The sequence below is a fragment of the Symphalangus syndactylus genome, chromosome 22 (assembly GCF_028878055.3).
Source record: "Symphalangus syndactylus isolate Jambi chromosome 22, NHGRI_mSymSyn1-v2.1_pri, whole genome shotgun sequence".
Lineage (NCBI taxonomy): Eukaryota > Metazoa > Chordata > Mammalia > Primates > Hylobatidae > Symphalangus > Symphalangus syndactylus.
In genome coordinates this window covers 26,881,113-26,900,451 of record NC_072444.2, presented here as the reverse complement: position 1 = coordinate 26,900,451, position 19,339 = coordinate 26,881,113, and the positions used below count along the sequence as shown (strand labels likewise).

General features: G+C 46.6%; 1 protein-coding gene across 6 annotated transcripts in view; it reads left to right on the top strand.

Moving 5' to 3' along the window:
* Positions 1-19,339, top strand: part of NMNAT1 (nicotinamide nucleotide adenylyltransferase 1) — a 50,171-nt gene that overhangs the window by 28,551 nt on the left and 2,281 nt on the right. For 4 of the 6 annotated variants that reach the window (XM_055261891.1, XM_063631993.1, XM_063631992.1 and 1 more), the window contains 2 exons: positions 4,738-4,877; positions 5,991-9,208. In XM_055261891.1, coding sequence (XP_055117866.1) covers positions 4,738-4,877; positions 5,991-6,391 — 541 coding nt within the window. In that variant the 3' untranslated portion in view covers positions 6,392-9,208. Of the gene's footprint in view, positions 1-4,737; positions 4,878-5,990; positions 9,209-19,339 lie in introns of those variants that run through there. The other 2 variants (XR_010118966.1, XM_063631991.1) reach the window with 2 other exon arrangements.

Below are 19,339 nucleotides of genomic sequence, written 5' to 3'. Positions count from 1 at the left end.
TTTAAGTTATTTGCGGCCAGGTGCAGTCGCTCATGCCTGTAATCCCAGCACTTTGGGAGACTGAGGCGGGTGGATCACCTGAGGTCAGGAGTTCGGGACCAGCCTGGCCAACATGGTGAAAACTCGTCTCTATTAAAAATACAAAAATTAGCCGAGAATGGTGGCGCATGCTTGTAATCCCAGCTACTTGGGAGGCTGAGGCAGGAGATACGCTTGAACCCCAGGGGCAGAGGTTGCAGTGAGCCGAGATTGTGCCACTGCACTCCAGCCTGGGTGACAGAGTGAGACTCCATCTCAAAAAAAAAAAAAAAAGATTTGTGGGTACTTGCTACTATGTGATATCACTGTTAGAAAATAGAGGAAGCCTGCCTGGCCTGTCTGTGCCCCAAATGAGAAAGGGAAAATTGCAAGAAGATGTTATTATCATCAGTCTTCCTAAGTATAAAAGAGACCGGCAGATAATTTAAGGAAGAGAAGCATCCAGTGCTGCTTGATCATGGACAGGCCTGATTTGTGTGCTGCTTCCATGACAGCATCTGGAGGGAGTCACAGATCTCTGTCCCCATACCTTTGAAGCAGTTCTAGTTAAGGGTTCAAAAACCAGAGTAAGTGACATCTAATTATTTCTTTTTTTTTTTTTTTGAGGTGGAGTCTCACTCTGTCACCCAGGCTGGAGTGCAGTGGCGCGTTCTTGGCTCACTGCAACCTCTGCCTCCTGGGTTCAAGCAATTCTCCTGCCGCAGCCTCCCAAGTAGCTGGGAGTACAGGTGACCGCCACCACGCCCCGCTAATTTTTTTGTATTTTTAGTAGAGATGGGGTTCTACCTTGTTGGCCAGGCTGGTCTTGAACTCCTGACCTCAGGTGATCCACCTGCCTCAGCCTCCCAACACCTAATTATTTTTCTTTTTCTTTTCTTTATTTTTTTTTTTTTTGAGATAGTTTCACTCTTGTTGCCCAAGCTGGAGTGCAATGGCATGATCTCAGCTCACTGCAACCTCCGCCTCCCGGGTTCAAGCCATTCCCCTGCCTCAGCCTCCCGAGTAGCTGGGATTACAGGCGCCTGCCACCACGCCTGGCTAATTTTTGTATTTTTAGTAGAGCTGGGGTTTCACCCTGTTGGCCAGGCTGGTCTTTAACTCCTGACCTCAGGTGATCTGCCCATCTCAGCCTCCCAAAGCTCGGGGATTACAGAGGTGAGCCACCGCACCCGGCTGACACCTAATTATTTCTTAATGTTATTTTGATTTTTTTAAACTTTCTTTTCTTTTTTTTTTTTGTTGGAGATGGGGCCTCGCTATGTTGCCTATGCTGATCTCAAACTCCTGGCCTCAAGTAATCCTCCCACCTAGGCCTCCCAAAGTGCTGGGATTACAAATGTGAGCTACCATGCCTGGCCTATTGTTATCTTGAGTTTAAATGAAAGGGCTTTCTGAAAAGCCTTTCTGTTTAGTATCTGTTCTTAGAGTTCTGAACTCTCCAGTTACTGACCGTATCATTTAGGGTTCAGACTAGGAAACAGAAACCACTCTGGGTATTTTAAGTGGAAAGAGATTTAAGTACTTAGGCAAAAAGTACTTAAAAGAGTTGAGGCCAGGCATGGTAGCTCATGACTATAATCCCAGCACTTTGGGAGGCTGAGGCCAGCGGATCACCTGAGTCCAGTAGTTCAAGACCAGCCTGGCCAACATGGTGAAACCCTGTCTCTACTAAAAATACAAAATTAGCTGGGCCCGTGCCTGTAATCCCAGCTACTAGGGAGGCTGAGGCAGGAGAACTGCCTGAGCCTGGGAGGTGGAGGTTGCGGTGAACTGAAATTGTGCCATTGCACTCCAGCCTGGGCAGCAGAGTGAGACTGTCTCAAAAAAAAAAAAAAAAAAAAGTAAAAGAGCTGGAGAAGTGGAAGTCAAGGTCACTCCTCCGATGTTGCCATTAGAGTTCAACAAACCAATTCCACTTCTGCTGCTATTGAACTGTCTCAGTCTCCTGAAGTTGGTGACAGGACAGTGGACTCCAGTGTCTAGCCACCACACCCACACTAGAAAGGATTACTGGCTATAAATAGCGCAACAATAGGATCACGCCGGGCATGGTGGCTCACGCCTGTAATCCCAGCACTTTGGGAGGCCGAGGTGGGTGGATCACCTGAGGTCAGGAGTTCAAGACCATCCTCGCCAACATGGCAAAACCCTGTCTCTACTAAAAATACAAAAATTAGCCAGGCGTGGTGGTGCACACCTGTAGTCCCAGCTACTTGGGAGGCTGAGGTGGGAGAATTGCTTGAACCCAGGAGGTGGAGGCTGCAGTGAGCCGAGATTGCACCACTGCACTCCAGCCTGGGCGACAGAGCGAGACTCTGTCTCCAAAAAAAAAAGGATTACTTGTCAGGCTCCACAGTCCCAGGATGATGGCCTCTGTCCTCCTCCTGCCTTCCAAATCTCTCAGCAGAGAATCTCACTAGCAGAATCGCAGTCAAGTCCAGAACCTGCTGCAAGGACCTCTGGGAAGTGTGTTGGGCAGGATTGGGCACTGAGCCAGTAGGAAGTATCTCACACAGTGATCTCTCAAGAGGACTTCCTTTTCAGACTTGGCAGGGAGAAGAGTCTCCACTGCTTGATGGCAAAAAATTCTCCCATGAGGGACCAAGTTCCTGGGCCACAGCCCTACCCAACCCTCTGGCTTTATAGTAACCTTATCGCCCATTAAATAGTCAACTCAGCTGCTCAGAAGGGTTGGGATGTAGGGGAATAAAGGCCCACAGTTGGATCCCACAAGTGTAGTTGATGTTATTTGGGTAACATTGCACAGTTCGAAAACAGTGGGCACCCTGCTGCCAGCCCAGAATAGAGCTATACACAAATCCTGCTTAGGGCCCCTTTGTTTAAGGCCTCAGGCCCTTGCCGCTCTAGGACCTTCTCCTTGGCGTTCTGGTTCTTTGTTACAAGATTAAGCCACACTCTTCAGTGGTCAAGAGTGTGGGCTCTGGACCAGACTGCTGGGGTTCAAGTCCTGGCTCTGCTATTAATACTTGTAAGTTAAATGACCTTAGGCAAATTAGTCAGTGTCCTCTCTCAATGGGGTAATAAACAATTCTGATATAAGAGATGAGCAGCACATTAAAACCAGAAGTATTTTCAGTGAAACTATCTGCAAGGTGGCAATAATATAGTCGCTTTGTAATAACCAAAACGTTCAGGCTGGTCATGGTGGCTCACATCTGTAATCCCAGCACTTTGGGAGTCTGAGGCAGGAGGATTGCTTGAGGCCAGGAGTTCAAGACCAGTGTGGGCAACATAGTGAGACCTCATCTCTTAAAAAAAACTAAAGTTAGCTGAACATGGTGGCACGTGCCTGTAGTCGCAGCTATTTGGGAGGCTGAGGCAGTAGGATCACTTGAGCCCAGGAGTTCTTGGTTGCAGCGAGCTATGATTGTGCCACTGCGCTCCATCCTGGGCAACAGAGTGAGCCTGTATTTCTAAAAAACAAACCAAAAGAACCCCCAAACATTCACTGAATCAAATTGTTAATGAATGCCTCCTCATACACTCTGCTAGGAGCTAGAGCTGCAACTGTAAGCCTCCTTTTTCCCCTCCCTTATGGAGATAATAATATTTATGATATAGGATGTTGAGAAGATTTTTTTTTTTTCTTTTGAGACGGAGTTTTGCTCTTGTTGCTCAGGCTGGAGTGCAATGGCGCAATCATGGCTCACTGCAACCTCCACCTCCTGGGTTCAAGCGATTCTCCTGCCTCAGCCTCCCGAGTAGCTGGGATTACAGGCATGTGCCACCACACCCGGCTAATTTTGTATTTTTAGCAGAGACAGGGTTTCTCCATGTTGGTCAGGCTGTGTCTCGAACTCCTGACCTCAGGTGATCCACCCGCCTTGGCCTTCCAAAGTGCTGGGATTACAGGTGTGAGCCACCACGCCCGGCTGAGAAGATTTTTAATTTTTTTTAGTTTTCCACAACAGTCATCTTATGTTGAGAAGACTTAATCAGATAATCGATGTAAAGGATTCAGTGTAATGTGTGGCATATAATAAATAATGTTGTCCAGGCGCCTATAATCCCAGCACTTTGGGAGGCCGAGGCGGGCAGATTGCTCGAGGTCAGAAGTGCAAGACCAGCCTGGCCAACATGGTGAAACCCCATCACTACTAAAAATACAAAAAAAATTAGCCAAGCTTGGTGGTGTGCACCTGTAATCCCAGCTGCTCGGGAGGCTGAGGCAAGAGAATTGTTTGAACCCAGAAGCCAGAGGTTACAGTGAGCTGAAATTGCACGCTGCACTCCAGCCTGGGTGACAGAGCAAGACACCATCTCAAAATAATAAATAAATAAATAATGTTAATGATACTCTTTTTTTTTTTTTTCTTTTTTTGAGACAGAGTCTTACTCTGTCGCCCAGGCTGGAGTGCAGTGGTGCGATCTTGGCTCACTGCAACCTCTGCCTCCTAGGTTCAAGTGATTCTCCTGCCTCAGCCTCCCAAGTAGCTGGAATTACAGGTGCCCACCACCACGCCCAGCTAATTTTTTGTATTTTCAGTAGAGATAGGGTTTGACTGTGTTAGCCAGGATGGTCTTGATCTCCTGACCTCGTGATCCGCCCACCTCGGCCTCCCAAAGTGCTAGGATTACAGGTGTGAGCCACCGTGCCCGGCTATAAATAATGTTAACGATATATTCTAATGGAGCATGTGAGAAAGAGAAATATTCTGTTGTTTTGTTGTTTTATAGATACCATCAAGAGAAATTGGAGGCTAGTAACTGTGATCACCAGCAGAACTCACCTACTCTAGAAAGGCCTGGAAGGAAGAGGAAGTGGACTGAAAAACAAGATTCTAGTCAAAAGAAATCCCTAGAGCCAAAAACAAACGGTTTGTATGTTTTAGCAGGATCCACAGACTAGAGTTAATAAGATTCTATAGCTGAGCAAACTCCTGTGTATTTTTTTTTTAGACGGAGTCTCGCTCTGTCCCCCAGGCTGGAGTGCAGTGGCACGATCTCAGCTCACTGCAACCTCTTCCTCCTGGGTTCATGCCATTCTCCTGCCTCAGCCTCTGGAGCAGCTGGGACTACAGGTGCCTGCCACCACTCCTGTCTAATTTTTTTGTATTTTTAGTAGAGACGGGGTTTCACCATGTTAGCCAGGATGGTCTCGATCTCCTGACCTCGTGATCCGCCCGCCTCAGCCTCCCAAAGTGCTGGGATTACAGGCGTGAGTCACAGCGCCTGGGCCTTATTTTTTTTGTTTTTTAGAGATGGGGTCTGGCTATGTTGGCCAGGTTGATCTTGAACTCCTGGCCCCAAGCAGTCCTCCTGCCTCGGCCTCCCAAAGTGCTAGGATTACAGGTGTCAGCCACTATGGCTGGCCTTTATTTTCATTTTATATTGCATACTTGTGGGTGTCTGGAAAATGCCCCTTGTCAGTTGCATGAAGTGAAGGAGAGTAAAAGGCACTTGGAACTTATTTCTCCTGCAGTGGTGTCTAATCTTTGAGGTGTCCTGGGTCTCTTTTGGGAATCTGATTCTCATAAAAACTGTGAACTGTCATTTTTTTTTTTTTTTTTGAGACAGAGTTTTGCTCTTGTTGCCCAGGCTGGAGTGCGATGGCATGATCTCGGCTCACTGCAACCTCTGCCTCCCGAGTTCAAGTGATTCTCCTGCCTCAGCCTCCCGAGTATCTGGGGTTACAGGCATGTGCCACCACCCCCGGCTAATTTTGTATTTTTAGTAGAGACAGTATTTCACCATGTTGGTCAGGCTAGTCTCAAACTCCTGAGCTCAAGTGATCCACCCGCCTCGGCCTCCCAGAGTGCTGGGATTACAGGCTAGAGCCACCACACTCGGCCTGAACCCTCATTCTTGAAAAGCACATACATATCTTCATTTTGATACAGTGGGTTGTTAGAAAAGTAAACCCCCTTCCACTTGGAGGAGGTAGAGGGGAAGAAAAAGCATACCCCAAAGCTCTGTTTTATTCTTCCCAGCTGTGCCAAAGGTCAAGTTGCTGTGTGGGGCAGATTTATTGGAGTCCTTTGCTGTTCCCAATTTGTGGAAGAGTGAAGACATCACCCAAATCGTGGCCAACTATGGGCTCATATGTGTTACTCGGGCTGGAAATGATGCTCAGAAGTTTATCTATGAATCGGATGTGCTGTGGAAACACCAGAGCAACATTCACGTGGTGAATGAATGGATCACTAATGACATCTCATCCACAAAAATCCGGAGAGCCCTCAGAAGGGGTCAGAGCATTCGCTACTTGGTACCAGATCTTGTCCAAGAATACATTGAAAAGCATAATTTGTACAGCTCTGAGAGTGAAGACAGGAATGCTGGGGTCATCCTGGCCCCTTTGCAGAGAAACACTGCAGAAGCTAAGACATAGGAATTCTACAGCATGATATTTCGGACTTCCCATTTGGGGATCTGAAACAATCTGGGCGTTAATAACTGGGGAAAGAAGTAGTGATCTGTTGCCTAAACTAAAGCTTAAAAGTTTAGTAAAAATTGTCTGTGCGCAGTGGCTCACGCCTGTAATCCCAGCACTTTGGAAGGCTGAGGCAGGTGGATCAGGGGTCAAGAGATCCAGACCATCCTGGCCAATATGGTGAAACCCCATCTCTACTAAAAATACAAAAATTAGCTGTGTGTGGTGGCACGTGCCTGTAGTCCCAGCTACTTGGGAGGCTGAGGCAGGAGAATCGCTTGACCCCAGGTGGTGGAGGTTGCAGTGAGCCAAAGATCATGCCACTGCACTCCAGCCTGGTGACAGAGCAAGACTCCGTCTCAAAAAAAAAAAAAATTTAGTAAAAATCAATGGTAAGCTAAAATAAGTTTTTGTTTGTTTATTTGTTTGTTTTTGAGATGGAGTCTCTACTAAAAATACAAAAAATTAGCTGGGCATAGTGCCGCATGACTGTAATCCCAGCTACTTGGGAGGCTGAGGCAGGAGAATCGCTTGAACCCGGGAGGCAGAGGTTCCAGTGAGCCAAGGTCGTGCCACTGCACTCCAGCCCGGGCAAAAGAGCAAAACTCCATCTCAAAAAAAAAAAAAAAAAAAAAGACCGGGTGTGGTGGCTCACACCTGTAATCCCGGCACTTTGGGAGGCCTAAGTGGGCGGATCACGTGAGGTCAAGAGTTCAAGACCAGCCTGGCCAATATGGTGAAACCCCATCTCTACGAAGAATACAAAAACTTAGCCGAGCATGGTGGTGGGCTCCTGTAGTCCCAGCTACTTGGGAGGCTGAGGCAGAAGAATCGCTTGAACCTGGGAGGCAGAGGTTGCAGTGAGCCAAGATCATGCCATTGCACTCCAGCCTGGGTGACAGAGCGAGACTCCATCTTAAAAAAAAAAAAAAGAAAAAAGAAAAAGCCTAACAGCTAGCAGGTTTCAGGATCCATCTGCCAAGTCAGTGAAAGGCTGGAGCCTCAAATCCTACAGATGACGGTCATTTTCTCCTCCTTAGCTTCTTGGAGTTTAAGAGTTGAAGGAGCCTTGAAAAGTAATGATAGAGCAAGATGAAGCTATCAGAACTGAATTTGGACTTCCTCTGGGGAACTACACCTAGTTCATCTGAAGTGTCATGTAAACTGCAGAAAGGTTCCAGTGCTGGAAACTTCTCTCATACTGTTGTGCCTTCCTACTTAGAATTGCCTGTGCCCTGCTCAGCTGTGACTACTGACCTCAGGACCTCACTGGACAAGGCATGTGGGGACCCTTGCAGGAGACCTGGTAAGGGTGCAATGATCCTATTGTTTTTTGTTTTTGAGATGGAGTCTCACTCTGTCTCCCAGGCTGGAGTGCAGTGGCGCAATCTTGGCTCACTGCAACCTCCGCCTCCTGGGTTCAAGCAATTCTCCTGCCTCAGCCTCCTGAGTAGCTGGGATTACAGGCACCCACTACCACGTCCGGCTAATTTTGTATTTTTAGTAGAGATGGGGTTTCGCCATGTTAGACAGGCTGGTCTTGAACTCCTGACCTCAGGTGATCTGCCCACCTCGGCCTTCCAAAGTGCTGAGATTACAGGCATGAGCCACCACACCCAGCGTGATCCTATTGTTGCATTATTTATGGAGCAACAACTTTGTACAAAGAACAAGCTTTGTACAGAGAACAAGCTTGGCTTTTTCTCCCAACGCCGAGGATGCTGTTGATGCCGCCACATAATAGCATAATTTTGGGTGTCCTCAAGGACAGAACTTCCACTTTGAATAATGGAAGTTAGAACAATGAATTTCACAGGGGAATAAATATTAATGACTGATGTGAAGAAAATATGCCATTGTTTATTTCCTCCTGCATCATTTCCATAATTTGCTTTTGTACTGTGAATTTAGAGGAAATGTGCGATGCTGGTGTTTTGTTTGGCTTGTTTGTTTGATGCTGGGGATTTTATGTGTTGTACCCTTTACCCCTTACATTGTGTAATTTGAATGTGGCAAACAAACCTGCAGTAAAAGTCCTTGATTGGCATCTTCATCTGGATGATGGAGAGCCTTTGTGGTAGTGTTTGCCTATGTGAACAGCAGGCCTTTCAGATAAGAGAAGTGGCTTTTCCTTGGTGATGAAGGGGTGGAGATTGAGCCATGGGGATGGTTTAGGTTAAAGAATGCTTTTTTTTGGCCATAATGAGGATCTAACAACAGAGTAGAAGGAAGGATGCCCTAGGTCAGCATGCAGGGTGGTGGGAGGGCTTTCATCTTCCTTACCCAAGCTTCTCTTTTCACTTTTCCAGAAGTCCAGAAGTTGTTATATGATGAAATAGCCTCCTTTAACGTTTATTTCTGGGTGCTAAGGGAGGGCCATTCCTCTAACATTCTCATAATTCTTCTCAAAGGCCTATGATCTAAACATTTCACCATGGCATCCACTTAGCTGTGAGGCTGCACACACAGTCTCTACCTCTGAAATCTGAACTTCATTTACCAGTGGTGCTGTTTGAACTTCATAATGCCAGCACTTCCTGAACACTTACTGTGTGCTTGGCTTGTGCTCCTGAGTGCCTTATATCATAAGGAAACAGCAAAATCAGGGGACTGGTATAAATGGTGAAGCTGGGCTTGAATCTAAGCTTTGTCTTCAGAGCCAGTACCCGTAACCTCTCTTTCTGTAAAATACTCCTTTTCAAAGAATGAAGTTGTAACCAAATCTTGAAATTTTTCATTTACCCTAAGTGAGGACAAATAAAGCTTTCAACAACAGTTTGTGGTAGTCTGATGGAGATGAGTCTGAGGTATTCAGTCCTCACAGGACTAGGCTGAACTTGCCCAGTGTTAGCAATTCCTTGGAATAGAAAAGTGGAATCCAAGGGAGAAGGTGATATGGGCCATAATTAACTTTTGTGTGTGTGTGTGTGTGTGTGTTTGCTTCTGAGACAGTTTTGCTGTGTCACCCAGGCTGGAGTGCAGTGGCGCGATCTTGGCTCACTGCAACCTCTGCCTCCTGGGTTCAAGCAATTCTCCTGCTTCAGCCTCCCAAGGAGCTGGGATTACAGGCGTGTGTTACCACGCCTGGCCATTTTCAGTAGAGACAGGGTTTCACCGTGATGGCCAAGCTGGTCTCAAACTCCTGGCCTCAAATGATCCGCCCACCTCGGCCTCCCAAAGTGCTGGAATTACAGGTGTGAGCCATCACGCTCTTCCCAGATAGGGTTTTTGACCTGTCATAGTGGTGCCTGGTCCCATTATTCTCTGTTTTGACTCTGCAGGCATGATCGCTGTCCTTTAATGAAACTGTCACCTCAGTTTCAGAACTGGAATTCAGATCCATTTCTCCCTCACGTGTCTTACCAAGTCTAGATGACTTGCCGTGGACAGTGTTTCCCAAATCAAGTTAAGCTGCCCAATAAATTTTTCCAAAACAATGGATAACCTGACAATTACATTGTAAAACATTAGGGAGAATAGCAAACACACAAAATTAGTGATCATAGTATAATGAGCCCCTACGTACCCATCAACTTCAAGCATAACATTTTGCCCATCTTCATCTACACCTGTTTTGTTTTGCTGGAGTCTTTTAAAGCAAATCCCAAATGTGTAATTTTACCCATAAATACTTCAGTGTGAGGAATGCTAGAGTCCAATTTGTACATTAATACAAGTATATTGGCTAGCGCCGGCATGGTGGCTCAGCCAGGCTTGGTGGTTCACATCTGTAATCCCAGCACTTTGGAAGGCCAAGGTGGAAGGATTGCTTGAGGCCAGGAGTTCAAGAACAGCCTGCGTAACATAGCAAGATCCTATCTTTAGAAAAACAAACAAACAAAAAACATGTACTGGCTGGGCACAGTGGCTCACGCCTATAATCTCAGAAATTTGGGAATCAGAGGCAGCAGATTGTTTGAGCCCAGGAATTCTAGACTAGCCTGGGCAACATGGCAAAACCCTGTCTCTACCAAAAATACAAAAATTAGCTGGGTGTGGTGGTGTGTGCCTATAGTCCCAGCTACTTAGGAGGCTGAGGTGAGAGGATGGTTTGAGCATAGGAGGCAGAGGTTACAGTGAGCTGAGATTGTGCCATTGCACTCCAGCCTGGGTGACAGAGCCAGACCCTGTCTCAAAAAACAAAACAAGGCTGGGCATGGTGGCTCACACCTGTAATCTCAGCGCTTTGGGAGGCCAAGGTGGGTGGATCACCTGAGGTCAGGAGTTTAAGACCAGCCTGGCCAACATGGTGAAACCCTGTCTCTACTAAAAATACAAAAAATTTTACGGGCGTGGTGGCAGGCACCTGTAATTCCAGCTACTTGGGAGGCTGAGGCAGGAAAATTGCTTGAACCTAGGAGGCAGAGGTTGCAGTGAGCCCTGATCATGACACTGCATTCCAGCCTGGGCAACAAGAACAAAAACTCCCTCTCAACAAACAAACAAAAAACAGGTGTACTAAGTCCAGTGTGGTGGCTCACACCTGTAATCCCAGCACTTTGGAGGCCAAGACAGGAGGATCACTTGAGCCCAGCATGAGCAACATAGTGAGACCCTATGTCTATAAAATTTTTTAAAAAAATTAGCCAGGCAGCAGAGCGCGGTGGCTCACGCCTGTAATTCCACCACTTTGGGAGGCCGAGGCAGCCAGATCACAAGGTCAGGAGATTGAGACCATCCTGGCTAACACGGTGGAACCCCGTCTCACTAAATATACAAAAAATTATCCGAGCGTGGTGGCGGGCGCCTGTAGTCCCAGCTACTTGGGAGGCTGAAGTAGGAGAATGGCGTGAACCCGGGAGGCAGAGCTTGCAGTGAGCCGGGATTGCACCACTGCACTACAGCCTGGGGGACAGAGCAAGACTCCATCTTAAAATAAATAAATAAATAAAATTAAATTAGCCAGGCATGGTAGCTTGTGCATGTAGTCCCAGCTATTTCGGAGGCTGAGATGAGAAGATTGCTTGAGCCTGGGATCTGGAGGCTATAATTAGCTGTGATTACCCCACTGCACTCCAGCCTGTGCAACTGAGATCCTGTTTCAAAAAAAATGAAATAGTACAGCTAAAAGTATCAATGTCACCAAAGCAGAAGACCCAAGTCTTCAGCCACACTCTTGTTGAAACAATAGTATTCATAAAGTGATTTTCAAAATTTTTATTTACTTATTTCCCACTTCATAAGCTGGTCTAGCATGAAGTATGGTTTTTTGGGGTTTTTTTTTTTTTTTGAAACAGAGTCTTGTTCTGTCACCCAGGCTGGAGTGCAGTGGCACGATCTCAGCTCACTGCAACCTCCGAGGCCTCTCAGGTTCAAGAAATTCTCCTGCCTCAGCTTCCCGAGTAGCTGGGATTACAAGCGCACATGACCGTGCCCGGCTAACTTTTGTATTTTTAATAGAGACAGGGTTTCTCCATGTTGGCCCGGCTGATCTCGAACTCCTGACCTCAAATGATCCACCTGCCTTGGCCTCCCAAAGTGCGGGGATTACAGGCATGAGCTATCACACCCAACCAAAGTAGTAGTTTATTTTATTTATTTATTTATTTTTGAGACGGAGTCTCGCTCTGTCACCCAGGCTGGAGTGCAGTGGCACGATCTCGGCTCACTGCAAGCTCCGCCTCCCGGGTTCACGCCATTCTCCTGCCTCAGCCTCCTGAGTAGCTGGGACTATAGGCGCCTGCCACCACGCCCAGCTAATTTTTTTGTATTTTTTTTTTTTTTTGTATTTTTAGTAGAGACGGGGTTTCACCGTGGTCTCAATCTCCTGACCTCGTGATCCGCCCGCCTCGGCCTCCCAAAGTGCTGAGATTACAAGCGTGAGCCACCGCGCCTGGCCCAAAGTAGTAGTTTATTTAACATTTGTATCTTCAGCAACTTAAGTATGTTCGAAACTGAGCCATAATTTTGCTCTCAATTAGATAAATAATCGTAAGAAAGCTGCTTAAGAAGAAAGGGTACCTTGGCTGGGTGTGATGACTCATGGCTGTAATCCCAGCACTTTGGGAGGCCAAGGCATGTGGATCACCTAAGGTCAGGAGTTCGACACTAGCCTGGCCAACATGGTGAAACCCTGTCTCTAATAAAAGTACAAAAATATTAGCCAGGCATGGTGGCAGGCACCTGTGGTCCTAGCTACTCAGGAATCTGAGGCAGGAGAATTGCTTGAACCTGGGGAGGCAGAGGTTACAGTGAGCCAAGGTCGCGCCACTGCACTCCAGCCTGGGTGACAGAGCAAGACTCCACCTCAAAAAAAAAAAAGGGGGGTACCTTGATTTTTTTTTTTTTGAGACAGTCTCGGGTTCAAGTGATTCTCGTGCCTCAGCCTCCTGAGTAGCTGAGATCACAGGCGTGTGCCACCACACCCAGCTAATTTTTGTATTTTTAGTAGAGATGGGGTTTTGTCATGTTGGTCATGCTGGTCTCAAACTCCTGGCCTCAAGTGATTCTCCCATCTCTGCCCCTCCAAGTGCTGGAATTACAGGCATGAGCCACTGTGCCCAGCCAAAAGTACCTTGATTTTATTTATGATATTGATAAGGAAAGGAGGCAGAGAAATTCTAGGCAGAAGAGGGTGGGTACCCAATGAGGGCTACCCACCTGGAGCCGAAAAGCCTGATACTGTGGCCCAAAGTGAGCATTTACATCCCTGTTTGCCCTCTTGAAAGTTACCTTTTCCATAACTACCCATGGCCCACCCCCCATCCTGTGCCCGTGAAAACCCCAGGCTCAGCTGGGCGCAGTACCCTGTAACCCTAGCACTTTTGGAGGCCAAGGCAGGCAGATCACTTGAGGTCAGGAGTTCAAGACCAGCCTGGCCAACATGGCGAAACCCCACCTATACTAAAAATACAAAAATTAGCCAGGCATGGTGGCAGGCACCTGTAATCCCAGCTACTCAGGAGGCTGAGGCACGAGAATAACTTCAACCCAGGAGGTGGAGGTTGCACTGAGCCAAGATCACGCCACTACACTCCAGCCTAGGTGATAGAGTGAAACTCAGTCTAAAAAAAAAAAAAAAAAACCAAGCTCAGCCAGCAGAGAGGAGAAGCAGCTAGATTTTGGAGACTATGGTTGGATGGCAGAAAGAAGTGGCTTGACTTCAGAGGGACAGCTTCATGGTGTAGCTTTGAAGAGGAGCTCAGCCAAGGATGACCGGACTTCAGGGGAAGAACCTTCTTGCTCCATCCTCTTTTCAGCTCCTCTTCCTACTGAGAGCCACTTTCATTGGCAATAAATTTCCATGTATTTACCATCTTCAATTCATTTTTGCTATCTCATTCCTCCTGGACACTGGACAAGAACTCGGGTACCACAAGTGCGGGTGCAAACGGCTGTCACACTGACCCTCCCCTGAGCTGTTAACACTTAAGCTGTCCATGGACAGCAAAGCTAAAAGGGCCTTGTAACACCCCTTCCGGGGCTTCAGGGGTTGCAGGCACCCTCACCAGATGCTGCTGCGGGGCCCACATAAAGTTTTGCTCCTGCAGGTGCCCAAAAGCACTCGCCCCGGCTCCTATACCCGCTCACCTGCGTGCTCCACCTCCCATAAGGGGTGGAGCACAGCAGGTGCAAGTGAGTGGAATGGCCCCTGCCAGCGCCAAAGCGGCTGGCTGGTTCCAGCGCCTTGGCATTCCAGTTCCTGCCAATGAAGGGGTCAGGGAAATACCCTGCTTCAAAATGTATCAGAATTTTTTTTCATTGCAAGTAGCAGGAAGCTCAACTCAAAGTGGTTTAAACATGGACATTTATACTCAGAAGTACAGACATAGGGCAGAATGGAAGGTGTGTAGGTTTGTAGGTGCTGTGAATCAACACTGTCATCGGGGACCCGGGTTCTTTCCATCCCTCTAGTCTTCTAGTCACAGTGTCTTAAATCTAGTGCCCTTGAGTTATAGGAGGGTCACCAGTAGCCAGGCTTCCTTGTTCATGTTCAGGAGTGACTCCTCATGGCTCCCCATGGCTCTGTTAAAATCAAAGAAACATCTTTCCCAACAGCCCTTTCAAACTTCTCATCACATCTCACTGGCTGATTCAGTCATTTAAACCTGCTTCTCCCTAAAGCTGATCACTGGCTAAGCTAATAGGGTTTCCAGGATTGGTTTAGCCTGATACTAATCCAGGTCTACCTTCAGGAGCTGGACCAAACTCCCTATTGGCACTGCATTCTTGCAGTAGGGAGGGGAGGTATGGATGGTGTGGAGTCCACCACAAGGTCCATGCCAGTCTTTGCTGAACCAGCATCAGACTCCATCAAGCAACAGATGAGAGGTTCCATGATAAAGTGGCCCTCAGCAATTCCCATCCATTGCTGTCTAGGAAGAACAGTGCTTGTACACAGGTTCAGGACCTCAGTCTTGGCTGTAATCTTCTGGTTTACTTTGCCAGCACCAAACAGAAGGAAAGAAAGGGCTCAAATTTGACCAAATAAATTATTCTCCTTCCAGAGGTAAACTTGAGTCCTGTCTAGAAAGATATTAGAGTTGTAAAGGAAAAAAATTACTCTTTATCCTATGGCAAGTGGAGTCTATGTCTACTTCAGCTGAAATTAAATCCTGTCCATAATGGATGACCCTTGCTCAAGCTGGCCAGAAGCCATACCAACCAGCGCGAAGGTTAAAACTATTATTAGTTTTTTCTGTGATTTTCATTTTCAGGCCAAGTTTTAGAACAATAAGATTTTAAGAATAGGAAGTAAGTAAGATTTCTGCATATCCTGTTCTCTTAGTCATCTGGATTTTTTTTTTTTTTTTTTTAGACAAAGTCTTGCTTCTTCGCCCAGGCTGGAGTGCAATGGCTCAATCTCGGCTCACTGCAACCTCTGCCTCCCGGGTTCAAGCAATTCTCTTGCCTCAGCCTCCCCAGTAGCTGGGATTACACGCCTGGCTAATTTTTGTTTTTAGTAGAGACAGGATTTCACCCTGTTGGCCAGGCGGGTCTCGAACTCTTGACCTCAAGTGACCTTCCTAACTCAGCCTCCCAAAGTGCTGGGATTACAGGCGTGAGCCACCGCAGCAAGCCTGGAATGAATGTCTTATGGTTACGAGAATCGACAGCTAGCTCATTATGGGCAAGGTCATGTCCCTCTGGCTTCTCAATGAAAATGGCATTTCTCCCTTGGAAAAGGTCATAGCCAGTCAGTCCGTCAGTCAACAAACATTTATTGAGTACTTGCCAGGCACTGTGCCAGACCCTGGAGATACTGGAGTGGTGAATGAAATGAACATGGGCTCTGCCCTGGAAAGTTTCATGGAAAAGGCAGTCAATAAAAAAGAAAAAGGATAATTATGGATTATAATAATGATAAAGGACGTAAGCAGAGATGTGATGTGGAGTAAGTGTGTATTAGGAGCATATAGAAAGGCTGTTCTGAGAAGGTGATTCTCAAGTTCTTGAAGATATCCAAGTACTTTTCTGTCTACATTCTAAACCAACTGAAAAATAAGACGAAAAATAAAAAAGCAACAAAAGGGCTGAGCACAGTGCCTCACGCCTGTAATCTCAGCTACTCTAGAGGCTGAGGCAGGAGAATTTCTTGAACCCGGGAGGCAGAGGTTGAGCCACTGCACTCCAGACTGGGTGACAAAGCAAGACTCTGTCTCTACATAAATAAATAAGTAAATAAATACTTTAGGTTTATATATATATATATATTTTTTTTTTTTTGAGACAGGGTCTCAGTCTGTCGTTCAGGCTGGAGTGCAATGGTTCCATCAGGCTCACTGCAGTCTCGACCTCCCAGGTTCAAGTGATCGTCCCACCTCAGTCTCCCGAGTAGCTGGGACTACACGTGCATACCACCACAACCAGCTAGTTTTTTATTTTTTGTAGAGATGAGACATTGCCATCTTGCCCAGGCTGATCTCAAAATCCTGGGCTCAAACGATCCTCCCTCCTCGGCCTCCCAAAATGCTGGTATTACAGGCATGTGCCACTGCGCCCAGCCTAGGATTATAATTTTTTTATAGATTGCCTCTACCTAGTTGACAAAAATGGTTCAGTGGCTGTTGCCCCGAGAGCAAGCATTCATTCCAGTTTACCAGGGACTTTTCCAATTTTAGCAGCGAGAGTTCCATGTCCCAGGCACTCCTTCAGTCCTAGTTGTTCCAATCCTAAGAGGATGAGCAGAGGCCAGGGGTGTTTAGGGACAATTCCTCTCCATGGAGACCATGACTAGAAAAGACCGTACCCCTGTGGCCAGGTGCAGTGGCTCACCCCTGTAATCCCAGCACTTTGGGAGGCCGAGGTGGGTGGATCACGAGGTCAGGAGATCGAGACCTTCCTGGCTAACACGGTCAAACCCCGTCTCTACTAAAAAATACAAAAAAATTAGCTGGATGTGGTGGTGGGCGCCTGTAGTCCCAGCTACGTGGGAGGCTGAGGCAGGAGAATGGTGTGAACCCGGGAGGTGGAGCTTGCAGTGAGTGGAGATCACGCCACTGCACTCTAGCCTGGGCAACAAAGCAAGACTTGGTCTCAAAAACAGAAAAAGAAAAGACTGTACCCCTAATATTGACTTTTGAGCTGGAAGCCAAAAGAGCTAACCAGGCAAAAACTAGGAGGAAAAACATCCCAGAAAGAGGGGACACCAAATACCAAGACTCTGAAGGAAAGGGTGTGATGTGATTAGAGGAAATGAGTTGGGGGAGACAGGATGTACCTCTGGTGGAGGAGTAGCCAGGGGCCAAACCAGGAAGGACTTTGTGAACCTAACCATGAGAGAGTGCAAATTTCCTTTTAAGAAAAATAGGGGACTTCATGTCTAAAACACCAAAAGCAATGGCAACAAAAGCCAAAATCGACAAATGGGATCTCATTAAACTAAAGAGCTTCTGCACAGCAAAAGAAACTATCATCAGAGTGAACAGGCAACCTACACAATGGGAGAAAATTTTTGCAACCTACTCATCTGACAAAGGGCTAATATCCAGAATCTACAATGAACTCAAACAAATTTACAAGAAAAAAACAAACAACCCCATCAAAAGGTGGGCAGAGGACATGAACAGACACTTCTCAAAAGAAGATATTTATGCAGCCAAAAAACACATGAAGAAATGCTCCTCATCACTGGCCATCAGAGAAATGCAAATCAAAACCACAATGAGATACCATCTCACACCAGTTAGAATGGCCATCATTAAAAAATCAGGAAACAACAGGTGCTGGAGAGGATGTGGAGAAATAGGAACACTTTTACACTGTTGGTGGGACTGTAAACTAGTTCAACCATTGTGGAAGTCAGTGTGGCGATTCCTCAGGGATCTAGAACTAGAAATACCATTTGACCCAGCCATCCCATTACTGGGTATATACCCAAAGGACTATAAATCATGCTGCTATAAAGACACATGCACACGTATGTTTATTGCGGCACTATTCACAATAGCAAAGAGTTGGAACCAACCCAAATGTCCAACAACGATAGACTGGATTAAGAAAATGTGGCACATATACACCATGGAATACTGTGCAGCCATAAAAAATGATGAGTTCGTGTCCTTTGTAGGGACATGGATGAAACTGGAAAACATCATTCTCAGTAAACTATCGCAAGGACAAAAAACCAAACACCGCATGTTCTCACTCATAGGTGGGAATTGAACAATGAGAACTCATGGACACAGGAAGGGGAACACCACGCTCCGGGGACTGTTGTGGGGTGGGGGGAGGGGGGAGGGACAGCATTAGGAGATACACCTAATGCTAAATGACGAGTTAATGGGTGCAGGAAATCAACATGGCACATGGATACATATGTAACAAACCTGCACATTGTGCACATGTACCCTAAAACCCTAAAGTATAATTAAAAAAAAAAAGAAAAGAAAAATAGGACAGGCTAGGAGCGGTGGCTCACACCTGTAATCCCAGCACTTTGGGAGGCCGAGGCAGGTGGATCACCTGAGGTCAGGAGTTCGAGATCGGCCTGACCGATATGGTGAAACCTCATCTCTAAAACATACAAGAATTGGCCAGGCGTAGTGGCATGCGCTTGTAGTCCCAGCTACTCAGGAGGCTGAGACAGAATTGCTTGAACTCAGGAGGCGGAGGTTGCAATGAGCCGAGACTGTGCCACTGTATTCCAGCCTGGGTAACAGAACGACACCCCATCTCAAAAGAAAAAAGAAAAATAGGACAATACTGAAGGGCTGTAAGCAAGGAGTGAGAAGATCTGAATTATATTCCTTAAAAGCTTGCCAGGGCTGTGTATGGAGAATTGTTTTGAGGGGCTCAGAGGGGAAGCAGCAGGTCCAGATGAAAGATTTTTATAAGTGGTCCTGGCAAGAGATGATGGGGACTTCGGTTAAGGTGGTAGAACCAAGAGGACTTGCTGAGGGACTGGATTTTGGCCAGCAGAGAAGATGGAAATTCACAAATCTACTGGATTCTTAGCTTGAGCAACCAGGGGCCTAATGGAATATATGGAGATAAGGAGAGCTGGAAAAAAATTTTGTTCTTACACTTTCTAGCTTAGCTGTGTCAAGTTTCAGATGCCTTTAAGATAGCCAAGTGGAGACGTCAAGTAGGAGGCAAGAAGTGGCACTGAACGTGCAGGCAGGTTACCTGGGTTTGAATCCAGACTCTGCCAACTATATGACCTTGGGCAAGTTAGTTAACCTCTCTATGCCTCAGTTTTTGGCTCTGTCAAAGGGAGTTAATAAAATAACTATTGGAGAAGTAGGATTTTGCAACAAATAATAATACACATAGCACTCAACAAATGTTAACTTTTTTTTTTTTTTTTTTTTTTTTTTTTGCGACAGAGTTACTCTGTCCCCCAGGCTGGAGTGCAATGGCACAATCTCTGCTCACTGCAACCTCTGCCTCCCGGGTTCAAGTGATTCTCCTGCCTCAGCCTCTCCAGGAGCTGAGACTACAGACGTGTGCCACCACACCTAACTT